A 24,180-nucleotide genomic window follows, 5' to 3' on the forward strand; every position below is an offset into this window, starting at 1 on the left:
TCAACCCAATTCAAAGGAAACCTAAAGGAGACGTTTCCTTCATTATCCTTCATAAATCTAACTTAATCTTGAAGAACAGGGAGCTTTTACAACTATATGGCTTCAGCATTTGAAACTCTTACATTTACTGGGGGGGGGGGGTGGGATTGGGCAGTAGAATCTAAGCCTTTCTTTAAATTTGAGAATTCTAGAAATCTACACACCGATTCACCTCTGTACACTTTGACTCTCTCCAATGTTCTTTTCTTGGAAAATACATAGGTCCTGCAGATATGATGCCTTTGAACCAAAAAGACTGAAGCCCCCACTGGTATTCCAGCATCTTCCTGGATTTCCCTACTCCCAGCTCTCAATTCATAAGGGCTTTCACTAGAGGGAAAAGAATTTGCTCAAACGACGAGAAAACAATTTTTAATTCTTGGATGAGTGAGAAATCCATATGCATGAATTTTTATCCAAAGAGAACGTTGAAAAAATGTGTCCAGGGGCGCTTGGGTGGCGCAGTCGGTTGAGCGGCCGACTTCAGCCAGGTCTCGATCTCGTGGTCCGTGAGTTCGAGCCCCGCGTCGGGCTCTGGGCTGATGGCTCAGAGCCTGGAGCCTGTTTCCGATTCTGTGTCTCCCTCTCTCTCTGCCCCTCCCGCGTTCATGCTCTGTCTCTCTCTGTCCCAAAAATAAATAAACGTTAAAAAAAAAAGTTTAAAAAAAAAAAAAGAAAAAATGTGTCCATTAAATTATTTTAAAAGTCATATTCACATAGTTGCCCTGAGCTTTCCATGACCCAGGCCTTCTCCAAGAGGAGACAAGGGGTAAGATTGGAGGGACATTTAATATAGCGGTTTTCTACAAAATGTGGACAGGGTGTAGAGAAACCACAAGTGACAGAATAATGTCCCAAAGCTGTTAAATCTTAACCCTGGAAGCCTGCATAGGCAAGTGAAAAGAGTGGCACCCCAGACCCAGAAGAAGAGAGTTGTATGGAGAGGGCCACTTGGACAGTTGTGACCCATGGTCAAGGGACCCACCGGCCCTTGGCGAAAGCACAGGGAGGAAACTGAGGCAATAAATCATTTGCCCTTTTTTCCCCTCCAGTTTCCTAACAGGGTGTCCTGTTGGAGACCCATCAGAAGCCAGAGAGCTAGGGAGCCTGTTGATGAAATCCATAAAAAGACTAGTCTCCGGGGACAACAAGAGAATAGAGAAGGGTGGAGAGGAGATCTGGAGGGGCAGGTGAGACATAGCCAGCAGGACCTCTGCCCTGCTCTGTACCCCAGGAAGGTGACCAATGTGGACTGTGTCATCTGTACTCCCTATTCTTGTCCTTCTGGTGGTGTTCAGCCAATGAAATTGGAAGTCAGGAGGAAGGAGAAGTCCAAGTTCACTCTCCCCTTTTCTGCTCAGTTTCAGCAGTAGCTGTGCGGAATAGGCAGCTGAATTGGCTACAACTCTTGTTACTACAGTGACACAGTTATTGCCTCTTGCCCCTTAAGGGCTTAGGAGAAGTAACAGCTTCCCTGTAACAGCTTCCCCGTGCGTGCCAACGTGGTTCTCATGACCCCGCCCACACTTCTGTAAATAGTTCCTTCATTAATCTACAATGAAACACTTTTTAAAATGTTTATTTATGTTAGAGAGAGAGAGAGAGAGAGAGAGAGAGACAGAATGTGAGCAGAGGAGGGGCAGAGAGAGAGAGGGAGAGAGAGAATCCCACAAAGGCTCTGCACTGACAGTGCAGGGCTTGAACTCACAAACTGTGAGATCGTGATCGGAGCCGAAATCAAGAGTGGAACCCTCAACCAACTGAGCCACCCAGGTGCCCTTACAATGAAACACTTAAGACTGCATTCTTGGGGTGCCTTGGGTGGCTCATTCAATTGAGCGTCCGTCTCTTGATTTTGGCTCAGGTCATGATCTCACGAGTTCATGAGTTCGGGCCCCACATCCAGTCCAGCTGACAGTGTGGAGACTGTTGGGGATTCTCTCTCTCTCTCTCTCTCTCTCTCTCTCTCTCTATTTTTCTCTGCCCCTCTTCTGCTCACACTGTCTCTCTCAAATAAAATAAACTTAAAAAAAGCTGTATTCTGTTTTCTTTTGGGACCCCATATAATACAACAATGCACAGAAATATGCACAAAGATATGCAAAAGCCATCAGCATACCTGGAATGGATGGGATCAGTGTAAAAAGACTAAAACTTTTTTTTTAATTTTTTATGTTTATTTATTATTTTTGAGAGCGAGAGAGACAGAGCACGAGTGTGGGAGGGGCAGAGAGCAAGGGAGATACAGAATCCCAAGCAGGCTCCAGGCTCTGAGCTGTCAGCCCAGAGCCCGACGCGGGGCTCCAACTCACGGAACGCGAGATCATGACCTGAGCTGAAATGGGCCGCTTAACCAACTTACCCTTCACCTAGTTCACCCATCCCCACCTTCAGGCCACCTCCCTACTGGCAACCATAAGTTTGTTGTCTATATTTAAGAGTCTGTTTGTCTCTTTTCTTTGTTCATTTGTTTTGTTTCTTAAATTCCACATATAAGTGAAATCATATGGTAGTTGTCTTCCTCTGACTGACTGATTTCACTTAGCATTATACCCTCTAGTTCCATCCATATTGTTACAAATGGCAAGATTCCATTCTTTTCTGTGGCTGAGTAATATTCCATTGTGTGTGTGTGTGTGTGTGTGTGTGTGTGTGTGTGTGTATCTTCTTCACCCATTCATCTATGGATGGATACTTGGGTTGTTTCCATATTTTGGCTATTATTAATAATGCTACGATATACATAGGGTGCACATATCTTTTTGAATTAACATTTTTATATTCTTTTTTTTAAAGTTTATTTATTTAAGTAATCTCTACACTCAACCTGAGGCTTGAACTCACGTTCCTGAGACCAGGAATTGTATACTCTTCTAACTGAGCCAGCCAGGCTCCCCAGTGTTTTCATATTCTTTTTTTTTTTTTTTTTTTTTTTGAGACAGAGACAGAGCACAAGCAGGGGAGAGGCAGAGAGAAAGAGACAGAATCTGAAGCACAGATTGTCAGCACAGAGCCTAACACAGGGCTCGAACTCACCAACCATGAGATCATGACCTGAGCCGAAGTTGGATGCTTAACCAACTGAGCCACCCAGGCACCCCTCATATTCTTTAGGTAAATACCCAGTAGAGGAATTACGGGATGATATGCTAATCGTATTTTTAATTTTTTGAGGAACCCCCCCCAGTGGCTGCACCAGTTTGCATGTCCACCAACAGTGCACAAGGGGTCCTTTTTGTCCACATCCTCACCAACACTTACTGTTTCTTTTTTTTTTTTTTTAATTTTTTTTTTCAACGTTTATTTATTTTTGGGACAGAGAGAGACAGAGCATGAATGGGGGAGGGGCAGAGAGAGAGGGAGACACAGAACCGGAAACAGGCTCCAGGCTCTGAGCCATCAGCCCAGAGCCCGACGCGGGGCTCGAACTCACAGACCGCGAGATCGTGACCTGGCTGAAGTCGGACGCTTAACCGACTGCGCCACCCAGGCGCCCCAACACTTACTGTTTCTTGTGTTTTTTTATTTTAGTCATTTTGACAGGTGTGAGCTGATATCTCATTGTGATTTTGATTTGTCTTTCCCTAATGATTAGTGATGTTGAGCACCTTTTCCTATGTCTGGTGGCTATCTGGATGTCATCTTTGGAGAAACGCCTATGTCTTCTGCCCATTTTTTAATCGGATTATTTGTGGTTTGGGTGTTGAGTTGTGCAAGTTCTTTATATATTTTGGATACTAACCCATTATTAGATATGTCATTGCAAATATCTTCTCCCATTCAGTAGGTTGTCTTTTAGTTTTGTTGATGGTTTCCTTTGTTGTGCAGAAGCTTTTTGTTTTGATGTCATCCCAATAGTTTATCTTTGCTTTTATTTCCCTTGCCTTAAGAGATATATATTTAGAAAGATGTCACTACAAACGATGTCAGAGAAGTTACTGTGTTCTCTTCTAGGATTTTTATGGTTTCAGGTCTCACATTTAGGTCTCTAATCCATTGTAAATTTATTTTTGTATATGGTGTTAAGAGATAGTCTGTATTTATTCTTTTGCATGTAGCCGTCCAGTTTTCCCAATACTATTTGTTGAAGAAACTGTCCTTTTCCCATTGCATGTTCTTGCCTTCTTTGTCAAAGATTTATTAACTATATAAACTTGGGTTTATTTCTGGGCTGTCTATTCTTTTCCATTGATCTATGTGTCTGTTTTTGTGCCAGTACCATACTGAGTTGATTACTACAGCTTTGCAGTATATCTAGAAATCTTGGATTGTGATACCTCCAGTTTTCAGATTATTTGTTCTAGTTCCATGAAAAATACTGTTGATTTTTTGACAGGGATTGAATTAAATCTGCAGATCGCTTTGGGTAGTGTAGACATTTTAACAATATTTGTTTTCCCAATCCATGAACATGGGATATGTTTCCATCTGTTTGGGTTTTCTTCCATTTCTTTCATAAGTATGTCATAGTTTTCAGAGCACAGGTCTTTCACCTCCTTGGTTAAGTTCATTCCTAGATTTGTTATTATTTTTGGTGCAATTGTAAATAGAATTGTTTTCTTAATTTCTCTTTCTGTTACATCATTATTAGTATATAGAGATACAACAGATTTTTGTGTGTTGATTTTGTATCCTGTGAATTTACTGAATTCATCGATCAGTTCTAGGGTTTTCTATATATAGTTTTCTGCAAATAGTGGAAGTTTTACTTCTTCTTTACCAATTTAGATGTCTTTCATTCTTTTTTTTTTTAATTTTTTTTTCCAACGTTTATTTATTTTTGGGACAGAGAGAGACAGAGCATGAACGGGGGAGGGGCAGAGAGAGAGGGAGACACAGAATCGGAAACAGGCTCCAGGCTCTGAGCCATCAGCCCAGAGCCCGACGCGGGGCTCGAACTCACAGACCCTGCGAGATCGTGACCTGGCTGAAGTCGGACGCTTAACCGACTGTGCCACCCAGGCGCCCCTCTTTTTTTTTTTCTGATTGCTTGTGGCTAGGACTTGCAGCACTATGTTGAATAAAAGTGGTGAGAATAGACATCCTTGTCTTGTTCCTGGCCTTAGGGGGAAAGCTCTGTTTTTCACCATCGAATATGATGTTAGCTGTGAGTTTTTCCTATATGGCTCTTATTATGCTGAGGTATGTATTCCCTCTGAACCTACTTCATTGAGGATTTTTATCATGAGTGGACATTGTACTTTGTCAAATGCTTTTTTCTGCTCCATTGAAATAATCATACGGACCTTATCCTTTATTTTGATGTGATGTGTCACACTGATTGATTTGCACATGTTGAACTACCCTTGCATCCTAGGAATAAATCCCATTTGATGGCGGGAATGACTTTTTTAATGTATTGTTGGATTCAGTTTGCTAATATTTTGTTGAGGATTTTTGAATCTACATTCATCAGAGATATTGGCCTGCAGTTCTCTTGTTTTGTTTGTTGTTGTTGTTGTTGTTTTGTTTTTGTTTATCAGTTTTTTTGTTTGTTTTTTTACTTATTTTCTGTAGTATCTTTATCTGGTTTTGGTGTCAGGGTAATGCTGGCCTAAAGGGACAATCTTTTAAGGATATGATGTTCTCTCTAGGTCAATAGGGGAAGGTAATTCATTCACTACCTTTCCTTACGCACTGCCTTCAGGTGAGCATCATTTGGGGGATGGGGAGGATTAAACTAGACATACAGCCTCCATAATCAACGTTAGTCTCTTTAGAGTCTCATATTCTCTTATTCTTGCAGTTATTTCAAAAATCAAGGCAGGGGGTGTCTTATTTTGGTTTCCCCCAAAGCAGACTCTGACATAAGGATTTGGATGCTAGCAGTTTATTCAGGAGGTGATCTCAGGACTTACTGTGAGATAACGGAAAAATGATATAGGAAGATAGAGAAGTCAGGGAAGTATGCATTCATAAGTGGGTTACTGGTACAGGGAAGTAGGGGTCAGTCTTTCTGAGGACTCTCTGAAAGACAAATGAAATACACTTCAGGATTTTCCCTCTGGGGGTCAAAAAGCCAGAGTAATTATCCATCAATACCCACCTTTCCTTTGTTAAGAAAAAGTCCTGGGTTATTAACTTCCCAGCACCTTCAGCCTTCCCTCTCAAACATCTTCAGGAAGAGACGCAGGAATTACCTGTTGGTATGGGAACAGTCTGAAGATGACTTCCAGAACGGGCCACATCCAGAATGGGATATGGATGGGACATCAGTAGCATTTGCTGCCATAGGTTTGAACAACAATCCTCTCTCCTGTATGTCTCCAGTTCCTTTCAGGAAGTTGGTGCTATTTCTACAAACTCAACAAAAAGGTGGGCAATTCTGTCTTCTCCAGTGCCTGGTTAAGCCTGGTCCCCAAAAACTGAGGCTTAGTCACTGACATGTTCCTATTCAGATGCCTCTTAGTACTTCGTTCAATATGGATTGGTTCGTGTCATACATCTTTACAAAAAGCTGTCAAGCTATTTTATGGAAGTACACAAATTAGTACTAAAGTTCACATGAAAAAAAAAAAACAACAAACAAACCATAGAAAATAGCCAGAAAAATAATGAGAAAGAAAATACTATGGGGGGAAACTAGCCCAGTCAGATATTAAAACCTACTATGAAGCTTATAATTAAAACAATGCTTGAACTAACACATGTATAGATAAACGGACCAGTGGAATAGAAGAGAAAGGCCAGAATTAGGTCCAAATACATACAGAAATTTAACATGTGACAAGGATGGCATTTCACATCCCCAGAGTAAAGATAGACTGTCTAATAAATGGTATTGGAACAACAAGGTAGCCTTTGGGGAAAATATAAAATCACATCCATACCTCACACTACACAGAAGCAAAACTTTACATGTATTAGGAATGAAAATGTAAAAAGCTAAATCACATACTGCATTATTCATAAAAAAAAAACTAATAGTTTGGGGGAAGGAAGCACTATGGTAGGAAAAAGGCACATTGACTCCAAATACTAAACTGTCTGAGGGGAAAATAAAGCCTATTTGGATTATTTATGAATTGTTGTTGTTGTTGTTGTTGTTGTTTTCAAATAAACCACACCAGTTCTAGAAGGAAATACAAGTGGATTCCTATTTAATCTTAGTCTTGGGAAGGCTTTCTTTCTTTTTTTTTTTTTTTAAGTTTATCCATTTAGAGAGAGAGTGTGTGAGTGCAAGCAGGGGAGGGGCAGAGGGAGAGAGAGAGAGAGAGAGAAAGAAAGAGAGAGAATCCCAAGCAGGCTCCTCACTGTTAACACAGAGCCCAACGTGGGGCTCGAACCCACAAAAAGTGAGATCATGACAAGAACCAAAACCAAGAGTCAGACGTCTAGCCAACTGAGCCACCCAGGAGCCCCAAGAAAGGCTTTCTAACAAAGACTTAAACTCCATAGGTAGTTGTCTTGTTCTGTTTGGGATGCTGTAACAAAAATACCATAGACTGGGTGGCTTAAACAGTAGACATTTATTTCTCATGGTTCTGGAGCCTGGAAAGTCCAAGATTAAGGTATCTGTAGATTTAGTGTTTGGGAGAACCCACTTCCTGGTTCACAGATGGTCATCTCACTATGTCTTCACATGGCAGAAAGGGCTAGTGAGCTCTCTGAGATTATAAAGGTACTAATCCCATGCATAACAAGGACAGGAAGTACTAATCCCATTCATGAGGGCTCCTCCCCAATCATCCTCAAAGGCCCCATCTCCAAACACCATTGCATGAGGAATTATATTTCAACATACGAATTGCAGGGCTGAGTGGGGATACGACCATTCAGTCTATAGCAGTAGCAAAAGATTGATAAATTTTACTACATAAATTTTTTTAAATTGTTTTTAATGTTTATTTATTTTGAGAGAGGGAGAGACAGTGTGAGTTGGGGAGGGGCAGAGACTGGGAGATAGAGGACCTGAAGCAGGCTCTGCCCTTTCAACCCACAGCCCGATGTGGGGCCCAAACTCAAGAACCATGAGATCATGACCTGAGCCAAAGTCGGATGCTTAACCAACTGAGCCACCCAGGTGTGCCAGTACAGAATTTTTTTTTATTTAATATGAAATTTATTCTCAAATTGATTTCCATACAACACCCAGTGCTCATCCCAACAGGTGCCCTCCTCAGTACCCATCACCCACACCCCCTCCCTCCCACTCCCCATCAACCCTCAGTTTATTTTCAGTTTTTAAGAGTCTCTTATGGTTTAGCTCCCTCCCTCTCTAAGTTTTTTTTTTCCTTCCCCTCTCCCATGGTCTTCTGTTAAGTTTCTCAGGATCCACATAAGAGTGAAAACATATGGTATCTGTCTTTCTCTGTGTGACTTATTTCACTTAGCATAACACTCTCCAGTTCCATCCACGTTGCTACAAAGGACCAGATTTCATTCTTTCTCATTGCCATGTAGTATTCCATTGTGTATATAAACCACAATTTCTTTATCCATTCGTCAGTTGATGGACATTGAGGCTCTTTCCATAATTTGGCTATTGTTGAAAGTGCTGCTATAATCATTGCAAGTGCCCCTATGCATCAGCACTCCTGTATCCCTTGGGTAAATTCCTAGCAGTGCTATTTCTGGGTCATAGGGTAGATCTATTCTTAATTTTTTGAGGAACCTCCACACTGTTTTCCAGAGCGGCTGCACCAGTTTGCATTCCCACCAACAGTGCAAGAGGGTGCCCGTTTCTCCACATCCTCGCCAGCATCTATAGTCTCCTGATTTGTTCATTTTAGCCACTCTGACTGGCGTGAGGTGATATTTCAGTGTGGTTTTGATTTGTATTTCCCTGATGAGGAGTGACGTTGAGCATTTTTTCATGTGCCGCTACAGAAATTTTTTAAGTGTACATAATTAAAAGCCACCATAAAAATCAAAAGATAGTAGTCAAATTTGGAGTAAAGATATCCCAGATGAAGTGTTAATATCCTGAAATATATAAAGGACTCTTTTTTTTAATGTTTTATTTATTTTTGAACAAAGCTCAAGCAGGGGAGGGGCAGTGAGAGGGGGACAGAGGATCCGAAGCAGGCTTTGCAGTGACAGCAGCAGGCCCAATATGGGGCTCGAGCTCAAGAACCGTGAGATCACAACCCACACCGAAGTCAGATGCTCAACTGACTGAGCCACCCAGGTGCCCCTATAAAGGACTCTTAAACACAGAAGGACAAGGGTCCAGAAATCTGATAGAAAAATGGGTAAAGACATGAAGTTTCGCTCTGTCTACCTTTTCATCCGCACGACTTTCAATGTCCTTTCTCCCACAAAATGTTTCTGCCACTCTCAGCCACCCCCAGAATCTGTCCTCCACCCCTCTCTTCCATGCCTTTGCCCTCCATGCTCCCTGTCTGCAATAGCGGCCTTTCTATTGACCATTTTTACAAAGTTCCAGCCATCTCATCGACCTTATTTGTTCATTTGTTCATTCAATAAGCATTTGCTGAGTCCCTATTATACGCCAGTAGGAAGACAAAGGTGAACATGATGCACTAACGATTCCATCAAGATACTCATTGCCTAGTACAGCAGTTCTTGTACATTTACATTTCATGCAAGTCACACGATGTGCATCATGGATATACCCCAGGTGTTTTCTGATTTCCTATAGGCTCTGGCTTAGATGAAAATAGACTGAAGTTCATTGCAATCCTCATTTCACATGCTGTGACTCCCCTTCTCTCATGCCATTTATCGATTTCAAAATTCCACCTTCTGTTTGGAGTCTTCCCTGTTTTCAAGTCCAGTAAGTGAGTTTCTCCTCTGTTCTCCTTTGGGGACTCTTGTTTCTCCAACTGTAATTAACTGTAGCATCTAGGTCATTCTGTCTTGTGGTACAGCCATGTACATGATCCCTGAGTGCCCAGCTCGCTCTGTGTCTCCCAGAGCACCAAAAACAACCCTTTCTTCTCCGCACAGATACCATTTAAACACTCGGCCGGTTGAATTGCATTTAATTGGCTCCTTGACCGAAACCGGAAGCAAACACCGGGGGCGGGGGGCTGAGCTCTAAGCAGCTGGTGACCTGGCCTGCACCTGGGAGAAAATTGAAAGGGACTTTAGATCTTTCTAAACATTATCACTCAACCGAGCCTCGTGTGTTCATTCTCTCAGGAAATCAGGTTGCCTACAGCAAAGAGTTGGGAACAGGAGCAAGAGAGACTTAGCCGCCGGCAGAGCAAAGTGAGTATGTGTCGTCCGTCCAATGGTTTTTATGGCTAATGGAGGGATGGTGATAAGATCTTTCTGCCAAACAAGACACGATGAATCTGGGTGTGGGGTGGAACATGCAGCAGGGTTTATTGCACAAACATTTGGGGGGGGGGGGGGGGGGTCTGCTCCAAAAAAATTAAAGAAATTTTAAAAACCAGACCAGAATTTGTAAGTGGCCCAGAAAACTGAGCAGCGTGGGACATGCAATGAATAGACACCGCACTAACAACAGGGCTTCCTCTGAAGAGGATGCTCTCCATTTAACCAATATTTATGTGACTGGGACCTTGAGGGATTCATGTCCACTCTCCCAGCCTCAGTATCCCTTCCCAGAAATTGAGAGAATTGGACTCAGTGTTCCCCAAGAGACTTTCCACCTCTAAAGTTTTGTAATCAGACGGTATTACTCCATGCTAAGCTTTATAAGAGATTCGAAAATGAGAAAGACACAGCTTTAGCCTTCTGGCAGCGTTTAGCTCCTTCGAGCCTTAGTTTTCCACCTATAAAGCTGGTCTGGTGTTTTAAGGATTAAAGGAAATGTGTTTGGAAAGCGCTGACTGCCTGGCCATTTATATAAGTGCCCCGTAACTGGTACCTGATACTATCTTTAAAGCAGGATTAATACATTCATCAGTGGTTAAGATGCTCAAATGAGCTCCTGGAGGCAAAAGTCCTTTTTTAATGCAAACATTAGTGCTTACGTGAAAGATGAGTCTAGGGGCACCAGGGTGGCCCAGTCGGGTAAGCCTCCGACTTCGGCTCAGGTCATGATCTCATGGTTCGGGGATTTGAGCCCCCGCACCCCACAACAGGCTCTGTGCTGACAGCTCAGAGCCTGGAGCCTGCTTCGGCTTCTGTGTGTCTCCCTCTCTCTCTGCCTCTCCTCCACTTGCACTCTGTCTCTCTCTCTCTCTCTCTCTCTCTCTCTCTCTCAAAAATAAATAAACATCTTTTTTTAATTTTTAAAAAGATGAGTCTATCACATGTATTCTTTTTTTTTTTTAAGTTTATTATTTTGAGAGAGAGAGAGCACGCGCATGCACAAATGGGGGAGGAGCAGAGAGAGGGGGGAGAGAGAGAGAATCCCAACACAGGGGTAGATGTGGAGCTCAAATTCACAGACCACGAGATCATGACCTGAGCCAAAGTCGGACGCTTAACCGACTGAGCCACCCGGGCGCCCCTATCACATTTATATTTATCACATTTCTTTAGCAGCAGGAACCCAATGGCTTCAGCAGGACCCATGGCCAATTCCATGTTTGTGGTGGCACCCCCCAATGGGTATCCTGAGATCCAAGGAGGCATGTGTCAGGTGCCCCCGTATCCCAGCAACCAGCCCCAAATCCACCTCATTCCTGTGAACCCCCCTGGTTTGAAGTCATCTGTAACTGAGCAACCTGCCCAGAGAGCCTTGAAAGAGGGCAAAGTCTTAGGGGTAAGTGACATTTCACTCTGCAGGCCGGGGGTCCCTGGCTGGAGTCGGACCAAGTGGGAGGCTTGGAAATACGGAAACTTCAAATCCAGGAGGCGGGGTAGGAGCTGATCCGGCCTTGCCAAACCCAGATCTACTAGAAATCTCAGCTGTGTTCGGGGCGCCTGGGTGGCACAGTCGGTTAAGCGTCCTACTTTAGCCAGGTCACGATCTCGCGGTCCGTGAGTTCGAGCCCCGCGTCAGGCTCTGGGCTGATGGCTCAGAGCCTGGAGCCTGTTTCCGATTCTGTGTCTCCCTCTCTCTCTGCCCCTCCCCCGTTCATGCTCTGTCTCTCTCTGTCCCAAAAATAAATAAATGTTGAAAAAAAAAAAAAGAAATCTCAGCTGTGCAACATCACCAGGGTCTCAGTGTGGGGCCTTGTAATTTCTGCTTTAGGCACTTTAAGAAAGAGGAAGCAAAGCCACAAAAAAGTGGTAAACTGGAATGTTGGTCCTGTTGCAAGAGTACACGTCGATCCACGTGGCCTCTGGAAGAAAGTGGGTGTATCAAGCCACTAGGTGGAGCCTAAACCCAGCTTTCTCGAATGGAATCTTTGGCCATTAGGGGAGGAAAAAATCAGGTTAGACAGCCAACAAAATAACACTTCACAACGGTTTTCCCCCTGCAAGGCCATCCTGGGCAGGACTAGCAGGGGCACATTTCACTGCGCAGCGGAAAGATGACAACCACGGATTCCGACCCAGGCAGCCTGAGCTCAGGGCCTAATGCGAGGGTCAGTCGATTCAGCCTGTGTGGAGGGCAATTTGTATCCTCCAAATTTACCAAATACCCGATAATTCCATTTCTGAGACTGTCCTGCAGATACGCCCGTGCACACAAGAATTGCGATGTGGATGAGCTTATTAACTGCAGCACGGTTTGTGTGGACAACAGAATGGGAACAGACAAAATATCCATCAATATATACCGGTTACATCAATGTATTACTCAAAGAATGGAACGTACTACAGCTATAAAAAAGAACAAGGAAGGCTTTTGCGTAATGAGATGGACCTAGCCCAGGATGCATCCTTGAAGGAAAGAAAAAATAGTCTGTGTATAGTCTGTTACCATTTGCACAAATTTGAGGAAATAATATATTTGTGTGTGCCGCCATATTTGTAGTGTATACACAGAGACATGTACATACCTAATATATCTATGTATATGTCCAAATATTACTTGTGCAGGAATATATCTATATCAGTTTCCTAGGGCTCCCATAACAGAGTACCACAAACTGGGTGGCTTTGGACAACAGAAGTTGTCTCACGGTTGCGGAAGCCAAAAGTTCACGATCAAGTTGTCCCCAGGGCCATGCTCCCTGTGAAGGCACCAGGGGAAGGTCTCTCCCAGCCTCTCTCCCAGCTTCTGGTGGTTCCTTGGCTTGTGGAAGCACGGTGCCGATCTTGGCACACATGGAATTCTCCTGTGTGCTTGTGTGTCTCTTCGTATCTGTGTTTTGAAAAGGACCCCAGTCACGTAGGATCAGGCGCCCACCCTACTCCAGTATACATCAGATTACCTAATCACATCCACAACCACCCTAATTCCAGATGAGGTCACATTCTCGGGTCCTGGGGGTTAGAATTCTAATATACTAATTTAGTGAGGGAGAGACGGACACAATTCAATCCCTAAAAACATCCTAAAGAAATAAGAGATGAACACAAAGACTTATCTACAAGGACGTTCATGATAGTATTATTTATAACGGGGAAAAAGGAGGAACAATCTTCCCTGTTCAGTATCTCTGTTCCAACTACTCCCCAAAACATCCCAAGATGGAATCAGGCAGCCTTTTAAAAAATATGTTTGGGGGCGCCTGGGTGGCGCCGTCGGTTAAGCGTCCGACTTCAGCCAGGTCACGATCTCGCGGTCCGTGAGTTCGAGCCCCGCGTCGGGCTCTGGGCTGATGGCTCAGAGCCTGGAGCCTGTTTCCGGTTCTGTGTCTCCCTCTCTCTCTGCCCCTCCCCCGTTCATGCTCTGTCTCTCTCTGTCCCAAAAATAAATAAACGTTGGAAAAAATTAAAAAAAAATTATAAAAAATATGTTTGAAGAACGCTTACTGCCATGGGGCTGTGTTCACGATAAGATGTTAAATGTACAGAGCCATCTTGTGTCCTCGGAATACGTATTTGAAAAGAGTCACGGGAGGCTAGATACCAAAACGTAAGTGGGGTGTTTCCCCTGAGCGGAGGGTAATTGTGGGAAGTCTTCATTTCATTTTTCTACTTTTCATATTACTTGTTAGACCAGGAAAACAAACGATTAATGAAAATAAAAAGGAGGCACAAAGGGAAGGCAGGATCCAGCCTCAGAAACCAGGGCTTCAGCTTGTGGCTCTCCTGACAGGCCATCCAGACCCTGATTGGCCTGGTCCACGTGGGCCTCGGCTCCATCATGGCCACCGTCCTCTCAGGGCACTACACAGCGATCTCGTTCTACGGAGGCTTTCCCTTCTGGGGAGGCGTCTGGGTAAGTAACGTGAGGTCACCCCGCAAATGAGCCCCCGGAAAGTGCCAGCACCCCCGGGGCCACCTTGTCAGGCTGTGTGGCTTACACTCTGCAGCAGCTTCCCAGCCAAGGGAGCCAGCAGGGCGCGAATCTGGCTCAGGCCTAGCCTACCAAGCATGTCGGTTGGTCGGGTTGCTGTGACCAATGGGCACAGACCAGGTGGCTCCCACAACAGAAATGCGTTACCTCACAGTTCTGGAGGCCGGAAGGCCAAGATCGAGACGTCTGCAGGGTTGTTCTGAGGCCTCTCTCCTTGGCGTGCAGATGGCCGCCTTCTCCCCGTGTCTTCACGCGGCCTCAGTGTGTCTGTGCCCTAATCCCCTCCTCACATAAGAACACCAGTCACACTGGATTAGGGCCACCCTAGTGATCTCACTGAAACTTAGTCACCTCTTTAAAGGTCCCCTCTCCAAAGATAGTCACATTCTGCGGTACTGGGGGGGGCGGTTAGGACTTCAATAGGTGAATTTTGAGGGGACACAATTCAGCCATAACACCAAGTGACAGCCCTACAGGACGCCGTTCACCTGGAGTGGGCACCTTTTCTAATTGGCTCACGCCATGGGTCAGCGAATTTTCTTCTTATTCATCAACCCAGGGCTGGCACCTTTTTCCAATTCACACAACAATGCCCATGTGTAAAAAATGTATTGGTAAAGCCCTCGAGTGTTGCTCAACTTAGGCCCCCAGCCTGAGCTCCAAGAGAAAAGACATTTCCACCCATGTTTGAGAGTGGCTACCCAGCCACAGAACAGTCATTAAGCAATGGGGACGCAACCTAGGTGCACAGATGGGCTTCAGAGTCCCCGTGGTGGCAAAATATTTGATATGCGAGTGTGTACTTTTTTTTCCTGGAAAGGTCTATAGCTTTCATCAGATTCTCAGGGTGATCTATGACTCCATAAAAGTTAAGAACTACAAGTCCTTTATCTTCTCCACTTTACTGCCTTTTTGATTCTTTTGCATTCTCTCTAGTGTCCTCTTAGCTACACAGACACACACACACACACACACACACACACACACACACACACCTCCCTTCTCCCCGTTCTCCCTCCCACCTCCTTTTTCTCTCTGCTGTTACACAGCCTGCCGTCTCTGGACTCACACACCTATCTATGATTCAGATGCAACTTTTCTCATAAATAGCAGAATTCCCAAGTAACCTTAGATAATTAACCAAAGTCCTTCTTATCCCATGAGATTTAAATAAAATAGCCTAGTGTTATCATCCACCATAATCCCCCTACAACGCCTGCAACATGGTAGGGCTTATGTTCTCAGGAGCATCTTTCTGTGAGCACCTGCTCTCTTTTGTTTCCATCTGGGTCTCATTTCTTGAGGCTGAAGTCCTCTCTCTGCTTTGCATGGACCCAGACTTGGAACTCAGCCCCTGTTCCTCCCCCCCAAGCCCTGTGTCTGTATAACCAATTTTAATGGAGTTTGGGGCAATGGAGAGGCTGACATCACAGCCAAAGATTGGCTTGCTCTTAAGCATTGGATGTTATTGAATAATCTTTTTTTTATATATGAAATTTATTGTCAAATTGGTTTCCATACAACACCTAGTGCTCATCCCAACAGGTGCCCTCCTCAATGCCCATCACCCACCCTCCCCTCCTTCCCACCCCCCATCAACCCCCAGTTTATTCTCAGTTTTTAAGACTCTCTTATGGTTTGGCTCTCTCCCTCTCTAACTTCAGCCAAGGGATACAGGAGTGCTGATGCATAGGGGCACTTGTACCCCAATGTTTATAGCAGCACTTTCAACAGTAGCCAAATTGTGGAAAGAGCCTAAATGTCCATCAACTGATGAATGGATAAAGAAATTGTGGTTTATATACACCATGGAATACTACTTGGCAATGAGAAAGAATGAAATCTGGTCCTTTGTAGCAACGTGGATGGAACTGGAGTGTTATGCTAAGTGAAGTCATACAGAGAAAGACAGATACCATATGTTTTCACTCTCATGTGGATCTTGAGAAACTTAACAGAAGACCATGGGGGAGGGGAGGAGAAAAAAAAAGCTATTGAATAATCTTAAGTGCCTGGCAATTGCCCTGACATCTCCCCTTCTGCCAGGTTGCTAAACTCTCTTGACTGCCCCCCTCCTTTTATCTGCAAAGCAGTTTTGTTCTTGGTTACCTTGTCCAGGACTATGTATTTCCTAAAGATCACTAATGTTCTCTCCTGTAACAAAGGCCCATTTCCTTTGGCACCTTAAAAGGACCAGCAAGGCCCGCAGAAGGTCAGCCTCTTGTTCCCTTCCCTTCCCATCAAGTCTCCATAACAGAAGCTTGTAAGACTGAGATTTATTTTTCCACGTATAGGAAAGATCACACTCCGTTTAAAAGGCGTAGGAAGCTAGAGTAACTTTCCATTGTAAAACCATTTCCACCCCAAGGTACACGCATCTACCCTGAGTGGTGGGAGGGTCTGTGTGGTAAAGGCGAAGAACATGGGGTCTGGATTCAACTATCTGGACCAGCCATCTGCTGGATGGTCTCGGGTCAGTTATTTAAACTCCACAAGCCTCAGCCTGCCCATCTGTAAAAGGAGAATAATAGTTCTGGATGGCCACCGTGCAGTTAAATAAGGCAAGGTTTGAAAAGCACCCCACACAGGGAGTGCTCGGCGAAGCTGTTGTTCAACCACAGCCGATGCCCTCTCAGACCACCGTTGCCACCGCACTGGGCTCATGACAGTGAGTAAGCCCACCGTCTACCGCGCCTGCAGAATACCAGTGTCGAAATAAAGGCACACGGTCCACCTCCCTGTCTTCATATTTGAGGTGGAGCATCTTAGAGGTGCGACGCTACCTTTCGAGTCCTCACCCAGGTGACGCTGGGCTTCTAGCTCAAAGCAGTGAAGATGCTGGTGACCTTCCTCCTTCCCTCCAAAGCCCCCGTGCCTAACGAATCCCAAGGGAAGGATGGCAAGCCAACAAGATGTGCCTGTGGGCAAATAAAAGACAAGGAAAGAAATATACTTCCTGCACATCTCCTATGTGCGAGCTCGACTGCGTGTAAGATAATGAATGCCAAATGACCCACGCAAGGCATGGATCAGCTCCTGGCGGTCACCCTTAGGAGGACAGGTAGTTTTTCCCGCTGTTCGTGTGAGGAAATAAAGACCTCAAGAAATTAATCACTTCCCCACATCACATGAGTTTCAAGCCAGAACTGAAAAACCAGGTCAGCTCAGTCCTAGAATCTGTATTTATCTCACTCTGCTGCCTTGTCATATGGTACAAGAGAGCTTGTTCTTCCTTCCTTTTACCCTCCCTGTCTCTCTCCCTCCCTCCCTTCTTTCTCTTCTTTCTTTTCCCTTCCCTTCCCTTCCTTTCCTTTCCTTTCCTTTTCTGTTTCCTTTTTTTCTTTCTTTTTCTTTCTTTCTTTCTTTCTTTCTTTCTTTCTTTCTTTCTTTCTTTCTTTCTTTCTTCCCCTTCCTCCCTCCCTCCCTCTTTCTTCCTTATCTTCCTCCCTCCCTCCTTTTTCCCTTCCTTCTACTTCCTTTCCTTCCTTCCCTCCTTCTTCCCTTCCTTCCTTCCTTCCGTCCTTCCTTCCATCCTTCCTTCCTTTTCCCCATGTTGAGTTGGAGGTCCCAGCAGAGGAACCTAGTGTGCATGAGAGAATACGTGTGACCAGAATCATGGAAACCTGGAGATGGGGCCCTAACCTCTGACCTCTTTCTAAACCCCCGCTCTTCTGTGCCAGTTCATCATTTCAGGATCCCTCTCAGTGTCAGCCGAAAATCAGCCAAAATCCTCTTACCTGGTAAGTCACCTCCTGACCCGGGCTCTCCCAGCGGGACCTATGGGAGACACACACGGTGGGGAAAGGTTAGCGCACAATCCCCCCCTCATCCTTGCACTTACTTCCTTTCATAAGGCTTTTTTTTTTTTAAGTTTATTTACATAGTTTGAGAGAGAGAGTGTGGGGGGGGGAGGAGGGGCAGAGAGAGAGGGAGAGAGAGAGAGAGAGAGAGAGAGAGAGAGAGAATCCCAAGCAGGCTCCACACTGCCAGCCCAGAGCCCGATGTGGGGCTCCATCTGTGAGGTCATGACCTGAGCCGAAACCAAACGTCAGACACTCAACCGCCTGAGCCACCCAGACGCCCCTCCTCGCGCTTACTTCTAACCAGACACAGACGCTGTCACATGTGCTCACTCATACTCACACGCAGGAGCACGTGAACCTGGCCAGAGTCATGGCAGGAAGGAGTCCAGAGGGTTCAAGGGAAGGAAAGATAACACAGCCCTGAGTGAAGGCCTCAGGGTGTGGAGGCAGGGACAGAACAGCACCCGTCCCTCGGAGGCTCGTGCCGGAGGGGGCACAAAAGTCCCGGGGGCCCACGCTCCCCTGCAACAGAACGGGCACTGCCAGTGGCCGTGGCGCACAGAGCGGGCCTCTGGCCCTCTCTGCAGGGAAGCCAGGGGAGGCGCAACCACCTGCTTCCCTCAGGAATTCGGCCAAGCGGTCTCTGCCAATCCCATGAACAAGACTCTGAGGTCCCCTAACAATGGGCCGAGAAAGCGCCTTCGTTCCCCTCGCGGCAGGTCGTCTAGGGTGGGGGGCCTCAGGATGGCCAGGTCCCTGCGCCTCATGAGATCTGGGCATGTCTTTCTGCACAAGGCCCAGAATCATGGGACATCAGAGCCTGTCGCATCCCAAGACACTGGGAGGAGCTTCCTACCTATCCCCAGTGGGATAAGCAAGTCGAAGATGGGTAGGTAAACTCGAGGAAACGGCGACTGACTAGTCCCCTCTCCACAAGATCCGTGATCCTTGTTAAAGGCTCTGAGAAGTCCTACAGCAAAGGCCTGTTTCACTTTGTTCAGCCCAGCTTTTCTCAAAGCTAACTTACGCCCACACTTTTTTGCACAGAACATCACTTTACTTGCTACAGAACTGAGGTTCCAGGGATTCACGTTAAGAAGCTCGAGTCTCTGTTCATCCCAGCTACAATGATTTTCCTTTCCCACCCTGACCCTCTGTGTCTTCTTCAGCTGAATGGCAGTTTGGGCTTGAACATTGTCAGCGCAATCTGTTCTGTGGTTGGAATGACACTCTTCATCATGGATATGAGTCTCCCTCCCATCTATGCCCGCCCTGACTCTTATTCCTACTATGACACCTGGGGTGTGGTGAGTACCCCTCTGAGCCAACATCCCCCCACAGGTTCAGACTCGGCTACATTTAGAAAATTGTTAAAAGGCCCAAACACCAAGCTTCTTCACACAGCACTACAGCAGAAGGAAGTACCATCAAGAATCAGAAGAATGTTTAAAGTCCCCGACATGTCGCTTTACTGTTGTGTTACTTTAAGCACGTGACTTTTCTCAGTCTTAGTTTCTGCCTTTACAACAGAGTAATCTACCTTATGACATTATGAGGAGAATTAAATGTGACAATAACACACACGTGCCTCTACCTGAATCCTTGCTCACGTTCTCACCTTGCTGCCCATGACTATGGACAAGGGGTCAGCAAAGGTTTTCTGTGAAGGGCCAGAGAATAAATACTTAAGGCTTTGCAAGCCATCTGGTTTCTTTTTTTTTTTTTTTTTTTTTTAATGTTTGTTTGTTGAGAAAGGGAGACCCAAGCAGGCTCCAGCTGTCAGCACAAGGCCCAACGTGGGGCTCGATCTCACGACCATGAGATCATGACCTGAGCCAAAATCGAGAGTCAAATGCTTAACCGACTGAGCCACCCAGGCGTCCCAGCCATTTGGTTTCCATGGCAGGTACTCAACCCTGCCCTGTAGTGGGAAAGCAGCCACAGAAAATCCACAAGCAATGAGCATGGCTATGTTCCGATAAAACTTTACTTACAAAAGTAGGCAGCTGCCAGGAGTTGGGCCATGGATCATAATTTACCAACCTGTGCTGTGGAACAGGGCTGCCCAGTAGAAATATAATGTGAGCTGTGTGTGTGATTTTAAATTTTCTAGTTGCCGCCTTAAGAAAAAAGAAGGAGAAGCAAACGAAACAAGTAAAAATATCTTAATAATATGTTTTATTTAACCCAATATATCCCAATGTCATTTCAACACGTAATCCGTGCAAAATGAATATATATATTAATTTGCTATTTGGCATTTGGGCTACTCGGTCTTTGAAATAAATCCTGAGTGTACTCTGCACTTTAAGCACCTGTCACTTTGGGACCAGCCACATCCCAAGTGCTCGGCAGCCACACGGGACTCGCGGCTACAGGGCTCGTGGCTGCCGGATTGGTGAGTGAGTGCAGCTACAGAGAGGTCCGCGTAGTGCGCAGCCGCCCCTCCTCTCCCTCCCCGCTCACGTGATCCAGGTGTTTTCCTGAAGGATGACCACCCTTCCCTCTAGAGGAGCCCTGGCAGTGAGTGTCAAAGGACCAGGTCTCGTCCACACACCCTTGACCCTCACACGAGCCTGGTGAGACATTGTCCCTACAAGGCTGAGACGAGGTTAGGGGCCTTCCTCTAAGCCACAGGGACAGTCCACGGCAGAGCCACATTTGGAACACCCCGGCCAGCACTCCTGACCTCTACCCGCTCTGGTTCCAGACCCCCGGAGTGGCGATTTCGGGCGTGCTGCTCATTTTCTGTCTCCTCGAGTTCGGCATTGCCTGTGCACCTTCCCACCTGGGCTGCCAACTGGTCTGCTGTCAGCACAACGTGAGTCCCGAGGTTCCTGGGTGGGAGGGAAGACGCCCGGAAGGGGGCGGAGACCCCAGGGTCACCATGCTTCCCCTTCCGGCCCAGGAGCAGAGAAGTCTCCCAGGGCCTCAAGGCCTCCGCACCTGCCTGGTCCCTCTTGCACCCCTCCCAGCGCCCCTCCTGTGCGCCTGTGTTTTCCAGGTGGGCGTGGTCCTCCCGAATGTCTATATGGCAAACCCAGTGGTCGTCCCAGAACCGGTGAACTTGCCACCGACTTATTCCAACGAGGCCCAGGGCTCCAGATAAGCAAAGCCACAGCTTCTAGAAGCATCTTTCGCTGAGACCAAAAGAAGACCTCCCCGTTCTGGGCTTCTGAAACCCAGGATCCTCCTTCCCTGACAATGTTAGGGAAATGTCTCTCTAAGGGGCGTGCATCGTGACTTTGTTCCATTCGGCCTGGTAAATGGTGCAATAACTCTATTAAAAAGGAGACAGAAATTGAAAGTGGATTTTAACGAAGAGATCCTTCCCCGGGGTGTCTACACCTGGGGCCTTGTGTGCTTACCTGTGTGAGCTCATGGTTGGAAAAGCAAATGTCTAGACAACCCAATATTCATTCTTTCAGTCATTCATTTGGTGATTAAATATGTCCTGAGCATTTGGTATGTTCAAGGAAGTTTAACATTGGTGAACACAGCAAAGTCCGTGACCTCAGGGAACTTCTGGCCTCACAGAGAGGACAACGTGCAAGCAATTTTCCCTAACACGGGACAGAACGTGGGAACACACAGAGATACAACGGAGGAATATGATTTATTTTATTTTATTTTACTTTATTTTATTTTATTTTATTTTATTTTAGAGAGAGCACACATGAACAGGGGGAGAGGGGCAGAGGGAGAAGGAGAGAGCATCTTTTTTTTAAGTTTATTTATTTATTTTGAGAGAGAGAGAGACCGAGTGGGGGAGGGACGGGGGGGGGGGGAGAGAGAATCCCAGGCAGGCTCCACACTGATAGTGGGGCTTGAACTCACATACCATGAGATCATGACCTGAGCTGAAACCAAGAGTCAGACACTAGACCGACTGAGTCACCCAGGCGCCCTGAGAGGGATATGATTTATTCTGGCAGTGATGGGGAAAGCAAAGAACAAGCCTGTCGAGGAAGCAAATTTGAGGGGGGCATTAAAGGAGAGAGCAGGGGTTTTCAGTGCAATAAGGAGCCACACCATTGGGAAGACCTTGGAAGAAAGTGAGCCATGGAAAAAAAAGCTCACAAAAGCTTGCAAAGAAAGCTCACAAAATGATCACTCCTTTTATATGCTATTACCCCGGATGCAACGGTACTCATGAATAAACATTGTCTTCAGGCAATGTTAAGGTATCTTCCAAAGTTATGAGGCTCACACACCTTTATTTATAAAGGCAAAGAGAATAATCCAAAGAGAACTGGCTATGTCTAGAACTTCTAGGTTTACACACATTAATTTAAATATTTATTTAAATATACATGATGGCAGTTGGCTTCGAAAAGGTTAGAACATGATTTTACTCTTGTAAATATATTTAGCCTCTGGCTTTATCTAAAAAGTTTCTTCTCGGGGCACCTGGGTGGCTCAGTCGGTTGAGCGTCCGACTTCGCTCAGGTCACAATCTCACGGTCCGTGAGTTCGAGCCCCGCATCAGGCTCTGTGCTGACAGCTCAGAGCCTGGAGCCTGCTTCAGATTCTGTGTCTCCCTCTCTCTCTGGCCCTCCCCCCGTTCATGCTCTGTCTCTCTCTGTCTCAAAAATAAAAAAATGTTAAAAAAAAATTAAAAAAATAAAATAAAATAAAATAAAATAAAATAAAATAAAAAGTTTCTTCTCAGTGGCTTGTTCAGAATTCTTCTGCATCTTCTCTGACAGGGATTCTCGGGATGCCCATCGGCTAGTCGGGTTCCAAGGCCGCGGTGGGTTGTCATTTGCTAGAACTGACCAGGTCTCAGGAAATCATGGACAATCAAAATGTAATATCCTGCTTCTAGACCAGCCCTTCACTCATCTGTTCTGTAAGCTGAGATGTTAGTACACTGGGCTCCCCAAAAGGGACTGGCCCAGTTAGACTGCTCTTCGAGGTCTGGGTGAGCAGAGCAAGTCTGGCCTTCTTTCTGCCCTCTTCCTTACTGCTGCCTCTCACTGCCCTCTCTCATCCCACACCTGCTCCCTCCACAGACCTCAAACCCTCAACCTTGATCTCCCACTCGGTCCTCAGAGTCTCTTTCCTGACCTGTCCGGCCTGTGAGTTAACTTAGACACTCCTGACAAGCCTCACCTCCTACAGTGTGGGTCATCTTGGAGATCGAATCTTCTCGAGCACCTGGTGCATCTCAGGATACGTAGCACCTGCCACCTGCCACGTGCTGAAACCATTATGGAGCTTGTTGGAGCAGAGCCCTTTTCCCATCCCACCACCTGCCCTGATAATGTGCTGGGAGCTAGACCCCTCATCCCAGACGGCCTTCCACCTGAAGTGACAGCTCACAGCTTCCTGCGGGCAACAAATGTTTATCCTTGCTCTGCACCACGTCATAAGCGGTCCGTCTGCACAATGCCATTCACTCCCAGCCTCCCTAGAACAACGGAGCATAGAAAATGGAAGAGACCTTGGCCATCTAGCATCATCAGAGCAGCCAGGAGCCCAGACAGGACTGGAACCCAGACTCCAGATGGCCGGTCCAGGGCTCCCTGCAGAAACAGGGACACATCATAGGAAAACAAGGTGATGACAGTCAGAGACACCGTCTCTGCCTCCTCAGCTGGCACCTCCCCCCAACTGGCTTTCTCCCCCAACTCCCCATCCAGTGACAATTTTGCTATCACCAAAGTCACCAATGCCCTCCAGTGGCTTTGTTCCTGTCCTTATCTTACTTGACCTCTGTAGGATTTGACCCAGCAAACCGCCCTCTCCTTAAAACACTAGGCTAGTTCCACTCCAGCTTCTCCAAATGCCCTCCTCATTCTCCTGCGTGAGCTCCTCTCTCTCCTCTTGGGCCTCCAGCATTGCTCTCCAATAAGGCACTGCCCTTGGCCCCTTTTCCCAGCCCAGGTACTCAAGCCTGTCTCCTGGGAACTTGAGATCCAGCTCTCGAGTGAGACTGGGATTCAAATGTGCTCATCACTGCACAAAAGCTCTATAAAGTGTTTACACTGCTTTCCAGCCACGTCTTGAATTGAGGGCTCATCATCCCCCAAAGTGGGATTTCTTATGGAAGAGATCATTCTGTTTCCTAGTTGATATGCCTGCCCCCATCTCCTCCAC

General features: G+C 46.0%; 1 protein-coding gene across 1 annotated transcript; it reads left to right on the forward strand.

The window, feature by feature from the left end:
• The first annotated feature begins 11,473 nt into the window (after nt 1-11,473).
• Nucleotides 11,474-21,187, forward strand: LOC124506096 (membrane-spanning 4-domains subfamily A member 8-like). The gene is made up of 6 exons (XM_047072086.1): nt 11,474-11,683; nt 14,075-14,197; nt 17,956-18,015; nt 19,248-19,385; nt 20,789-20,899; nt 21,083-21,187. The coding sequence occupies exons 1-6, from the start codon at nt 11,474-11,476 to the stop codon at nt 21,185-21,187; spliced, it is 747 nt and encodes a 248-aa protein (XP_046928042.1).
• The last annotated feature ends 2,993 nt before the right edge of the window (nt 21,188-24,180 follow it).

This window comes from Lynx rufus, unplaced genomic scaffold (assembly GCF_022079265.1).
Source record: "Lynx rufus isolate CCGP_SWC_20201006 ecotype Redwood Valley unplaced genomic scaffold, mLynRuf1.p SCAF_9, whole genome shotgun sequence".
Lineage (NCBI taxonomy): Eukaryota > Metazoa > Chordata > Mammalia > Carnivora > Felidae > Lynx > Lynx rufus.